The sequence below is a fragment of the Lates calcarifer genome, unplaced genomic scaffold (genome assembly GCF_001640805.2).
Source record: "Lates calcarifer isolate ASB-BC8 unplaced genomic scaffold, TLL_Latcal_v3 _unitig_327_quiver_877, whole genome shotgun sequence".
Lineage (NCBI taxonomy): Eukaryota > Metazoa > Chordata > Actinopteri > Centropomidae > Lates > Lates calcarifer.
Window position 1 is genome coordinate 34 of NW_026116468.1, and position 12,527 is coordinate 12,560.

Sequence of the window (12,527 nt, forward strand, 5' to 3'; positions counted from 1 at the left end):
GAAAGTACTTTAGAACACTGAAGCTTACAGGTGAGGTTCACCTCAAGGCAGACACAGACATCGTCTCACTGCTCTACATCTTTGTTTGGGAGCCAAGGACACACCTGCACATATAACATTACCTGTGTCCAGCTCTGAGTCTGATCCTGGTGTGGATCACATTAATTCAATTCTATTAGCGCAAAAGGAACTTTTCATGTACAGCAGGTCTAGACTGTACTCTTTATATTATTTATACTTACAAAGAGAGCCCCAACAATTCCCATCATGAGCAGCACCAGGCGACAGTGGCATTATAATGTTTGAGTGAAGCATCAGTAACCTGGTTAATTCTACATTATTCTCACTGTGATAGCCAACAGTTTCAGCCAATGATATGAGAGGGCTGTCAGCACCATGTGTTTACTGCCATGTTAATGTCTCAGCTCTGAATGTCTGCAGAAGTGTCTGTGTAGGTTTCAGGAATCTGATGTCAAAATGTTTTTTCTGCTTTTACTCACAAATTTAGGGAGAAAAATTGAAAAAAAAAAAAAAAAACATGTGAGTGAGGCTACTTGTTTTTTCAGGAGGTCAATGCTATGAATTTTCCATGACTGTAAGGCGATCTGAGGTGAGGAGTGATCAGTGGAAAAGAAGGTAGGGAAATACACACAACAAAACCAAAACAGAAGGAAAAATGGACTGAAGCTCATTATGGATCAGTGTGAGAGGGAGTGTGCACACACACACACTGGGTCGTTGACTGCCAGCTGAAAGATCTCTGCTGAGGCTTTGGTCAACATTTACTTCATTTACTAAACATGTTAGACTGCTCTCTTTGGATGGAGCCCGGCTAATACTTTCCCTCCGATTCCAGTCTTTGTGCTAAGCTAGGCTAACCCTGGATCTCTCTGCAGCCAAAAGTTTTACTGTTTCTTAATCTGGACTCAGCAGCTCTAAAATATTCCTGTGGATTAAAACCCCCAGATCTGAGCTGACAGTGAACCTGGGACACAGACTGATCCACACCAGGACTGTGCAGGGTGAACGGGTGAGGTTCAGGAAGCTTCAGTGGATCAAATTTGTACAATTGAGCTGCTTCCTCCTTCTTACCCTGTAGATGAACAGAAGCAGAGTGTCCTGTCTGCAGCAGCTTAGCTGACCTACAGGAACACAGGTGAGGAGGGCAGGTACACCATCATCACTACAGCTCACACAACTTCAACACACTTTATTTCACAGGGCCTCAGTGTTTCATCACAGCCATTCTTTTTTTGTTTTAGTAGTTTTGGAAAGTTTAGTTTTTCCCAGCTGAACTAATAAACTGCAGGAGGACACTGAATGTATTAATAATAGTAACATAATAACCAACATGTTGGTTTACTTTGGGTGAACTGGCCCTTTAACTGTTGCCTTCTCTTGTTTGATTTTGTTTAAATGCATCTGACCTCTTATCATACAGCCCTGCGTCCTCTCCACTCACCACATGTTCGATGCCGCTGTACTCGCCCTCCGTGTTCTCTCGGATTGTCACCAGGTTGACGTCAGTGTATGGGGTCTTGTAGCCCTCAATGGAGACACAGGGGCGCACGTTGGCATAGAGGTCAAAGGTCTTCCTGAGCAGCAGGTTCATGGAGGGGTGACCTGCAGCGATGGGCCGTCTTCAGGGGTCCTGCAGGACACAGAGTTTCTGCTGATGAGGGCTGAACTTAGAGAAAACTACCTGAGAGTCTGACACAAAGCATCCACTCACCTTTCAGTCCGATCTTGCTCCTGTCCATGGACTCTTTAGCATCAGGGGGGATCATCCACCGCCCGCCGGGTCCTTTTATCGCCGTCACATTCCTCTCCTCCCATCTGATCGGAGCCTGAAGGACACAATTTAAAAACACAGCTTACTCTCTGCCTGAGTATTTCTACAGGAGAAACATCCTCCTCCATCAAATCCTCTGATCACACTCACTTTTGCAGCCTCAAAGATCTTCATGACAGCAGCAGAGATTTCTGGTCCAATCCCATCACCAGGGATCAGTGTGACCGTCTGCATCTGAGAACAGACACACAGAAGTCAGCTTCACGGGAGGATGGTTACACAAACATACTTGTACACATACAGGTGCCCACATGAACTCACTGACCTTATGTATGACTCTGTAACTTCAAGAGGTGACCTGCTGCTTGTGTCACCTTTACCTGGACTTTACCGAATATCTGTTCAGGTTTATAATCAGACAGAGGGACAGATCTGGCATCAGCTGCTCATCTGCCCCTATACTATCAAAGCAGGCGCATCCCTATCTATCTTCGCTAAAATGACTGGATTATGCTCAAGGTCTCTGGAGTACAAAGCGAATTAGAAGAGTCAGCCATTTGTTTTAATGCTCCAAAATGTTGGAACAATCTTCAACACACAGTAAAAATCAATCCCCTAATAACTTATGAGCAAATTAAAACCACAATCACAAACCTCCCTGTCTCAACTTATAACTGTTGTAACTAATCTTGTCACTGTTTAACTGAGTCCTGTTTGTATGTTACCGTCTCTTATTTTACACACACACTAGTTCCTACTTCAAGGTCTCCTGCTGCACTGAAGCTTAAGAATAAAAGCAAGTGTAAATATTTTAATAGTGACACTGATTGCTCAGTGTGTCTGTGAGATACTTTATATTTATAAGTAAATGAAAGAACAGAATAAATTATCTGATAAAACTGTTTAAAATGTGGGTTAATATAGTATTTCTTCACAGTGGAGACTGATTTTAGTTTCACACAGTCCAGAATCACTGACTGAAAAATTACTCAATTATTTATCAAAATAGTAACCTCTCTTTTGATTGGTTGATTAATCAACTAATCACTGCAGCTCTAACATTCATTACCTGTTGCTTAGTTAGGTGAAAGGTTGTATTTTTATTTTTTTTTCTAGATTTATAAATTTGATTCCAGACCAACAGATCAGCCATAGTTTGTGTTATCAAAAATAACCTGGATCATTGTAATGATAAACATCAGAGCTCTGGAAATGTTTGATCACAAGCTTATGCTGAGACATCATAAATGAATGAATAAATGTGGACATCTGTTTCCAACTTTGAAAGTTGTAATGTAAGGCCATGTGAACAGACATGAAGAGTCCAGCAGGAAAAGAAAACACTGAAGTCTCCTGTCCAGCTCAATAAATTAAATCTGCAGCATGAAAAAGGCTCCAACCTGCAAAAACCTCTAAACATCTAATAACACCAACAGATTTTACATCCACTGACTAATCAATATTGTTTCAGAACTAAGTGTTTTTTTCTGTAAAATGACAACATCAACAATGAACGCCATTACAGTGGATGGACTGCAGGAGTTTCATCTGTCACCTCATGTGAACAGTAAACTAATGTCACCCGGCTGTGCAGAGTTTAAAGTGTACATATGAAAGTGTTGCACTGGGTGTTGGTGTCAGGTTGAGGGACCCTGAACTACTCACCCCTCTGGAAAAGGAAGCTGAAGACAGAGCGGGTCTCCTCACCACCCCACCCACCACCTGGGACAGCTGGAGGAGACAACATGAAGGTCATGTCAATGCACACACTCAGTGCTGACCTGCACCTAGCGCTAATGTCTAAGCTGTTTCCTCCAAATCAAACCTAAGAGTCCTTATACCAGTGATTATGAACAGCAGAGAAACTGATGTTTAACTGAACCATTCCTCAGTAAACATGGCCAAAAGCTTAAACTTAAACATTTATTCATGTCTGAAGCAAAAATACTAGAGTTTTATTGCTGTATTCATTTAACGTGTGTGTGTTACTGTACTGTTGGTGGACAAGTTCTTTAAAAATTAGCTCTGGAGTCTGTAAAACATCCAAAGAAACCTAGAGGCAGTTTCAGGGCAGAAACGTCACCGTTGACATTTTCACGTTGTTCATGTTGTTTGTTAGGTTATTTTCCTGGTTTTGTGCAACTTTGAACTATTGTGAAATGTGATCTTATGAAGTCTCCGCCCAATTCAACTACATTTTGATTGTGGTTACTAACTGTATGGTTAACTTCATGTAAGCCGAACCCACCCGAGGGCACTCGACTAGGTTCGGTGTTAATCAGTTGTTATCTGTGGGGTATAAATACAGCCCAAATGCAAAGAAACCTTAAAGTGGTTGATTTTTAAACGCAGTTATGTGTTGGTGTCTACTCCAACAGCCTATCCAGAACCGAGAGCCTTCATGCCGTGTGAAAGTATTTTTACTGTCTCCGTAGACGGTATCATGATAGTGAGAACAAACCTACGGGCAAAGTCGTGACTGTCATGGTGAAAAGCCGGAGAGTTGCCTCCGGTAGTTAGTTATCACTGCTGTCCACACTGTTATCACGCTGAAGGACACACACGAGCAGCTAACATGCTAATCCGCTAACCGTCTAACGGCAGTGAATAAAACACATTCAAAGAAACTACACAACACCACAGTAACACCAACACTTCGAGTCACATACACAACTAGCTCATAACTATTAAATACTAAATTAGTGGTTTTAATCCGTTCATAAAGCATCTTTTTCTCACCATTGACCTCCACGCGCTGCCTGCCATTCTGGACTCCGGCACAAAGATCCTCTGTGACGTGAGCACTCACTCTGAGAGAATCCTCCAACTCAAACAGACAGACAGATGTCAGTGTCATCAGGAAAAGGTACTTAAAACATGAGGAGTATGAGGAGTATTCAGCACAGACAAATGTCCCCTGTACGTGTTATCTAATAAATAATTACATTATTACCACTGGTGTATTAATATATAAATATTAACTTATTGTTACAGTTGGTTGAGTGGCTGAAATATTTGTTATTTTACATGAAAAATGCAGATCCTCTTCATATTCTGAAATCTTAGATCCCGTTTATGTGGAAATGTATATTTTACGTTAATATGTCCGTTTGAGTTTAATTTAAATATTGTAGTAATTCATCACTAATAAAGAGACGATCTTTGGTGGAAAGAGGAAGTAGGGTCTTAATCGACAGCAGGGTGACGTCAGGACGGCGTAGATAATCCGGGTTGCCAGATTTGGAGATTTTTGAAGATTTTACTTCTGTTTAAAAAAAAGAAAGAAAGAAAGAAAGAAAAACCTTTAAATTAATGAGAAACTAAATATGTTAGCCTACAGTAAAAAGCTACATTTTGTTTTTGTTGTTTTCTTTATAGATGGTTCCTTGTTTCAAAGTTTATGATATTAACATTTGAGTGATAAATGAATAAATAGAAAGGTTATTTGATGAAAAACCAAACTTAATTGTGGTACAAAGAAATGAATGACAATGATTAAATAAATAAAATAAAGCCACTTTATTTTTAAGTAAACTGTGCTGAAATCCTGATGTCGATGATGTCAATAACTGTGTAAGAGGGTAAATGCACAGAAAATAGAATCAAACGTCTAGATAAAGAAATGACTCGTGGCTCCTCAAACTCCTGCTGCCTTCAGGAGCGAAAGAGGATCACGAAAATCAGAACCTTCAGCGACACCAGCATACGAATAAAAAGGTACGTTTCTACTGAGGATGTGTGTTTTAACTTGGTTTTAGAGTTTTATGACACTTTTTTGCAGTGTTATTGTTTATTACAGTACAGTGACAGAATTGTAGAACCTATATTAAAAAAATATCCGGATCCAGTGTTTGTATTTGATCTTTGAGTTATTTTGAAGTTTGTATTATGATATTTTAGCCAATAAACAACTTCTGTGAAATCATTTACGGAAGTATTAAAAACTATTTTCTGATAGTATTATGTATTTAGCTTCATGATTATCAACGTTACTGTATCTTTTTATTTTACAGTTTGGCACAGGTGGACTTCAGGGCACAGCTTACTGCTGCCAGATGATCTTCGGTGTTTTGTAACTTTGCCTCTTTATCCTATTTCCAATCAGAGACACTTAAATGTAACTTCCCGCAGTTAAAGCTGTGTTATACGAGCAGCACCTGAAGGCAGCAGGCTGCCACCCCGCACCGCCTCTTCACCGCTGAGGCGTCAAAATCACCTTCTCCTCTGCAGCTCAGAGCTCCGCGGCGACTGGGAGGAGAATCAAACTCCGGGATCTGGAGCGTGGATGTCTCAGCTCGGATGTGTGAGGACCAGCTGCTGGACCGGAACATGTCGGCCTGAGTGGATTTAAAGCCGATCTGAAATCAGCAGTAACCTCCAGTGTGATGCAGCTGTGTGATGGGAGAATCGGCCGAGCAGGATGGGCAACAAGCAGACAACCTTCACCGATGAGCAGCTGGAGGCGTATCAGGTGACAAGCTGCACCGTGTCCGGCGTTTACACCGCGCGGACACGGGTTTATCCCGCAAACACAATCACAGTCATCAGATTAGAGCTGGGATTTTCTCAGGGATGAACAGAAATATTATATTTACTAAGATAACCTGCTTTTCTTTCTCTGATCAAAATAGAATAGAATAGAATAGACAGGGCAGGATGTCTCTCCTGTTGCTGATTGGCTGAGCCCCAGCCTCTCTCTGCATCCTGCTGCTGGATGTGATGCTGCTGCTGTCTTGCTGACTGATGGTGTGAAAGCAGATCCTCCCTGAGGATCAGCAGCTCTGTGACTCACTCTGAGTCAACACCCAGCTCCATCATTATCATCATCATCATCATCATCATGTTTATCTGTTTGTTTGTTTGTTTGTTTGTTTGTTTACAGGACTGCACCTTCTTCACCCGGAAAGAAATCCTGCGGTGAGTTGTCAAAATTCACATCAAGCACCTTCATCACCCCAGAGTCAGAGAGACGACTGGTTGGAGTTCACTACATCTCTTGTTAGTGGAGGGGTGCAGTCGCACACTGATTAGGTCCCAATCTGATCCAGCATCTGTGGAGTGATCTGTGACAAACCAGATGCATGGAGGCCCCACCCCGCAACCCAGAGGACCAGAAGGATCCAAACAGCACAGGACACCACTCAGAGGTCCCGTGTCAATGCTCCGACGGATCAGAGTTGTTCTGGTGGCACGAGGTGGACCTACACAATATTAGGCGAGACCCACAGATGCTGGATCAGTTTGGGATCTGGGGAGTTTGGAGGCCAGGTCAACACCTTGGGCTCTTTGTCGTGTTCCTCAAGACATTTCTGAGCAGTTTTTGGGGCGTGGTGGGAGCATTGTCCTGCAGGGGGAGGCTCCTGTTGCCGTGGGGGTGTGTATTTGGTCTACAACACCAGGTTACTTCTGGACTAAAGTTAACAGGTTGGCCTTCAAACAGACAACAGAGAACATGCTACAGACCTGAGGACAGTCTGAATCAGAGCTGAAGGTCTGGGTGAGCAGTGATGCATTCACTTACAGATATAAAGTGCATCTGAACACAATGCAACCATGTGAGCTTGGGAAAAAAGTGAACAAACTACAGATTCAGTGACAACACGTGTTTGAACTGAATGGAGTGATTTGAATCAGTAATCAGTGATTCCTGATTTCAGCCTCCTCTCCTGTCTCTGTCTCCTGGTTTTGGTTCAGACCTGCTGAGTCTCTGAGTCTGAGCACTAAAGTCCATCAGCGTCCCTGCAGGATGATTTACAGGCTGAAATCTCTGCGGTCACAATTAAAACCCTGTTGGGCCGCTGGGTATTTGTTCCTGTGGTCGTTTGTTTAGTTGAAGCATACAGTAGGTCAGGGTTATTTCTGCTGCTCTGCTGCGACTGGGTCGGATTTATGACTGTTATTAACGCCCATGGTTTTATAATGAACACTGGCTGTGAGAGCTGCTGCTTCAGGTTATTCTCTGTTCATTTATCAGACCAAATGTTTCAGTGTACAATCATTTATTGATTAGGTAATCAATTAAGATGATTACACAGTGAGACAGAAGCCTGCTATCTGTGCAACTGAATACACCTAAACTTTGGTGGACAATTTATAGGAAACACACTTCATTCACAACCTCACAAAGACAGGACCCCCATCCTCCTTCTCAGAGTCAACACACAGACATGAAACAGATGTTGATATGATTCTGTGTGACTTTCACTTCCTGAGGATGTCATTATCTCTGATGTTCATCCAGAATAAACCTCCAGAAATCCACTTACAAATCAGAGAAAAAAGAGGCTACAGAAGTCCTTTCAGAATGTTTTTAGGTTTTCTTCAGTATCACAGTAATCCAGTGATAGTTCTTTGTACATTCATGGATACTCTGCAAACAGAAGCTGATCACATCTGATTGGCTTCTTTTGAGGGGACAGTTTGACTGAATGGAAACAGATATAGGCTAGAAAACATAGGGCTCAAAGGGAACAGCAGTACCAACCTGTAGCTACATTACAACAGACCATTAATGAGCCTTTGCAGGGTCTCTCTCCTGATGGCTTAAATTTTTTCTGTCATCATGCTGGTTCCTAAACAGACCTGTATGTTGGTGTTGATGTGTTTCCATCCGTATGATATATATTTTATATCATGTTCACACAAAAGTCACATTTCATGCTGAGCTGACAAAGGGCAGCATAGGGGAAAAAACTCAACCCAGTCATGAACATCTGAACCAAATTTCATAAAAATCCATCCAGTAGTTGTTGAGATATTTCAGTTTGAACCAAGAGTCATGCTGCTGTTTTTTCTGTCCCATGTTAATCCTGATCACTGTCTTCTGCTGTGTTGCAGGTTGCATGGCAGATATCGTGAGCTGGCTCCACATTTAGTGCCGCTGGACTACACTAACAACCCCGACATCAAAGTCCCTCTGACGCTCATCATCACCATGCCTGAGCTGAAGGTAGAGAGCCGATAATCAGTCTTAATCTCCACCTGGTGATAACCTGTGACCTGCGTTAGCTCAGAGAGTTGTATTGTACATTTGTCTCAACAGGAGAACCCGTTCAGAGACAGAATCGTGGAGACATTCTCAGAGGACGGACAAGGGAACCTGAGCTTCAACGACTTTGTCGACATGTTTTCTGCTCTCTGTGAGACTTCACCCAGAGAGCTCAAGACCATCTACGCCTTCAAGATCTATGGTAACATGTTCGTCGTGTCCTCTGATTCTGTTCCTCTCTGTCACGGTACTGTGAAAGCTTTCTCAGCAGGTGATGTTCTGGTTCTGGTCCAGACTTTAACAGGGACAACTTCATCTGTAAGGAGGACATGGAGAAGACTCTGAACAAGCTGACCAAAGGAGAGCTGACTCCAGAGGAGGTTACGCTGGTCTGTGATAAAGCCATCGAGGAGGCCGACCTCGACGGAGACAACAAACTCTCCTTCGCTGACTTCGAGAACATGATCTCTAAGGCTCCTGACTTTCTGAGGTACGATGGTTATTTCAAATTTATCCCTCGCTCTGAATGTGATCCAAGGTTTTGCAGAATATTCAAATATCCAGGTTCTTGTCTGGCAGATAGGAATGTTTTTCTTCAGCGTTTGACCCAGAGTAAACCTGCAGTTATCTTCAGTTAAATCACCCAGGACCAACATCTGATGGATTAAATATACAACTGAACTGAGACAGAAACGTGACATCAGTCTCTTAAATAAAGCCTCAGTTATTCACAAAAATATGCAAATAACATACTCTCAGGAGCAGACAAAGGTTTTTTATTCAGTCATTTATATCCTGCATGTTTCTGCTCCATGTTCATTTTTTCTTTGAGCTCTGAAGTTGTCTTTTCACATTTCACCTTGACCTCTGGTTTTCCAGAGATCAAGTGGTTAAGAAGGAGGGTGGACGTTGTTGATTCTTGATTCAGCAGCTCGTCTGTCTTTTAGTTCAGACGGGGCAACTGAATCTTCTTCTGCTCTGCATAAAGCTAAGCCCGAGTCCACATTCAAGACATAAAACCCACAAAACCAACAGTGCAGTTCGATCAAACTCCTTTAACTGCTGATGATCCATCACTGCACGGTTTCATTCCTCCACCCAAACCAAGCAGAAAGAACACGGCTGGAAAAAAAAAGAAGAGGAGGAAGCCAGGAGAGAGAGGGCTGGATTTATCCGCTCAGTGATTTCAGTCATAAATCTGTCTATCACACCGGACCGCCGGTTACAGATTAGGTGGAAACGAGGCTCTGGGGTCCTTGTTGCCATGGCAACCAGGTGAGATAAACTGTCATAACAGGGTGTTAGGCTGATAGCCTGACTCAGACTGAGGACATGGATTAATATGAGGACGCTGCAGGTTCTGGTCTCCTGTCTGCTGTAGCTGAGTCATTCATGTATTGTAAACGCAATAAACCCTTGTCCCACCTCAACACTGATCCCAGACCAGTCTCCTTCTGAACCCAGAAACAAAAGTGATAGCAGAAAATTTGCAGTGATAGACAATATAAAACTCATCATATTGTTTGTCTTCTGTCTGCAGTAACTTCCACATACGAATATGAGACTGCCTTCACAGCTGAGATCCTGCAGAGACGTCTCACTTTGATACCTTTCCCTGATCCAACTGGTCTTTACCCTCCTGACTTCACCTCCCCTGCTCCCCAAACACCTCCACCTGAACCTCAGACCCACCTTGACTCAGTGCCTGTCCTTTCTATCACCTGTGGAGTGTCTTCTTCTCCAGCAGAACCTGAGACCTGACACCAAGTCTCATCTGGACTCACAGAAGCACAGGCAACTCTTGCCAACTCTGAATCTTACAACAACAAACAGCGGGGACATTTCACAGAGAAAGTTGTTAGTGCATGAAACCTTTCTCTTTTAATTAATCCTGAATGTTTGGAGGTGGACAGACCAAGATGGGGCTAATTTTATACCAAGAGAGCTTCTCTGCACCGGGGCTGATGTCTCCTCTGGACATTTTTTCTCTTCTGAGACATGTGGAGACACTGGGAGGACGATGCTGCAGAGAACAGGGCTTTTCTGACTTCAGTGCTTTGCAGAAAGGCTAGATCCACTGACTGGATTCTTTTTAAAAAGCACACTTTTAAAGGGCAAAACAGTAAAGAGCTATGCAATCTTTCTTCATGAAGTGCATGTTGTAAATTGCTTCTAGCTGTGGTTACTTTCTACGTCTGGTATAGTGACACGTTCTGGTGCATAATGACAATCATAGTAAACTGTAGCTCAGTTGATGGAAGGGCTCTCTGTCATCTCACCTGTAAAGTTTGGCTTTGATAAACTTTTTCCTGCCTCCAACAAACTTGATATAACGGCATTCACTCATTCAAGACAAAATGTTTTCTGGCTAGAATCAAATAAAAGGTTTTTCTGTTGCTCAACGTTCCATGACGCTTCTTATCAAAGAGGACTGACTCAGGTTCAGGTGATGAGATCTGTCCTGCCCTGTATCAAACACTGAGCTGAGAGAACAAAAACTGCTCCACAGTCTGCAGCTAAAAACCATCAGATCCAAAACATTAGTTCATCTCATGTACCATTAACTTTCCTCACAGGAAAGAAGAGGATGCTCACACTGGATACAGAACATACACCAATTAGCCACAACATTAGTTCTGCTGGGAAACCTTCGGTCCTTCTTGGGTGGAGGACTTTATATTCAGAATGTAAATATTACACAATCATTTAAGTTAGTGTTGCTATAAAACACCTAGATTAATGTAGGTTTAGATATAAAGGTTTAATGTAGGTTTAGATATAAGAGGGAAAATGACAGATGGCCTGATTATAACATGCTGCATTACAGTGGAAAACAAAAGCTAATTTATTATTACAATCTGAGCAGCAGCTGTTGGCCTCAAGTTTCAGACTGCTGTTCAGAGGGTTGCTCAGTTCAGGTGGAGACTTGTTGTTGCACCACTGAAACACCATCAGGACATTCATCCTGATTACTCTGACCAGCCAACTGTGGTGACGACACCGTGTTCCTGCTGCCGCAGCACACCTGCCTTTATCTGCTGGATCACACAGCCTGGACCTGAAGCATCCTCCTGAGGGAGGTGCTATCACATTCAGAGGGTGACTGGTGGGGAAAGAATGGAGATCAATCATTACTTAAATATCAAAGGACTAACCTGCCATTTATGGTATAAAACATGTCATACAGGGCTATATGAACATGCTACTGGGACCCAGCGCAAACAGTGAGCTGTGTGGCAAAGATACTGTGAGATGACAGGGACAGGTGTATATAGAAAACAGGAAGTTATTATACTCTGACCTGTTTATAAACACACACAGATCATGGAAGAAAGTAAGCCACTTTAAAAATCTGAGCAGCTAGATGCCACAACGACCAAAAACTGAACTCCTTCTTGGACATGTTGATATGATTCAGTGTGATTCCAGGTCCTGAGGATATCACTATCTATAATGTCCATCAATAATAAACCTCCAGAATTCCACTTGGAAATCAGAGAAAAAAGAAGCTGCAGAACTCCATTCAGAATCCTCCTGCTTTTAGGTTTTCTTGAGTATCACAGTAATCCACTGAGAGTTATCTGTACATCCGTGGCTACACTTCAAATAGGAGCTGCTCACAGCTGATTCTGTTTTTTTAATGGGACAGTTTGACTACATGGAAACAAATACAGGCTAAAACAACAAGTTGTAGCTCATAGCTAACTCACCAACTCCATCTACGTGGCACATTACACTGATCAGCCC

At 42.5% G+C, this 12,527-nt stretch overlaps 1 protein-coding gene and 1 pseudogene across 2 annotated transcripts; one reads left to right on the plus strand and one right to left on the minus strand.

Annotated features, from left to right (window-relative positions):
• Window positions 1-1,366: 1,366 nt before the first annotated feature.
• On the minus strand, window positions 1,367-4,690 carry LOC108894400 (isocitrate dehydrogenase [NAD] subunit alpha, mitochondrial-like; annotated as a pseudogene).
• A 769-nt stretch (window positions 4,691-5,459) lies between these two features.
• Window positions 5,460-10,773, plus strand: LOC108894399 (calcium and integrin-binding family member 2). Of its 2 annotated transcripts, XM_018693053.2 has the most exons (6): window positions 5,460-6,263; window positions 6,675-6,709; window positions 8,630-8,741; window positions 8,835-8,982; window positions 9,075-9,270; window positions 10,321-10,773. In XM_018693053.2, exons 1-6 carry the CDS (start codon window positions 6,213-6,215, stop codon window positions 10,340-10,342), a joined length of 564 nt encoding a protein of 187 aa, XP_018548569.1. In that variant the 5' UTR covers window positions 5,460-6,212; the 3' UTR covers window positions 10,343-10,773. The 2 variants fall into 2 exon arrangements, with proteins under 2 accessions (XP_018548569.1, XP_018548570.1); XM_018693054.2 differs by lacking the exon at window positions 6,675-6,709.
• Window positions 10,774-12,527: the final 1,754 nt, after the last annotated feature.

Bases quoted from the DNA above. Each gene is read 5' to 3' on its own strand.
- LOC108894399 (XM_018693053.2), top strand. From the start codon at position 6,213: ATGGGCAACAAGCAGACAACCTTCACCGATGAGCAGCTGGAGGCGTAT. The intron at 6,264-6,674 runs GTGACAAGCTGC...GTTTGTTTACAG, and splicing joins AGCAGCTGGAGGCGTATCAG to GACTGCACCTTCTTCACCCG. The intron at 6,710-8,629 runs GTGAGTTGTCAA...GCTGTGTTGCAG, and splicing joins ACCCGGAAAGAAATCCTGCG to GTTGCATGGCAGATATCGTG.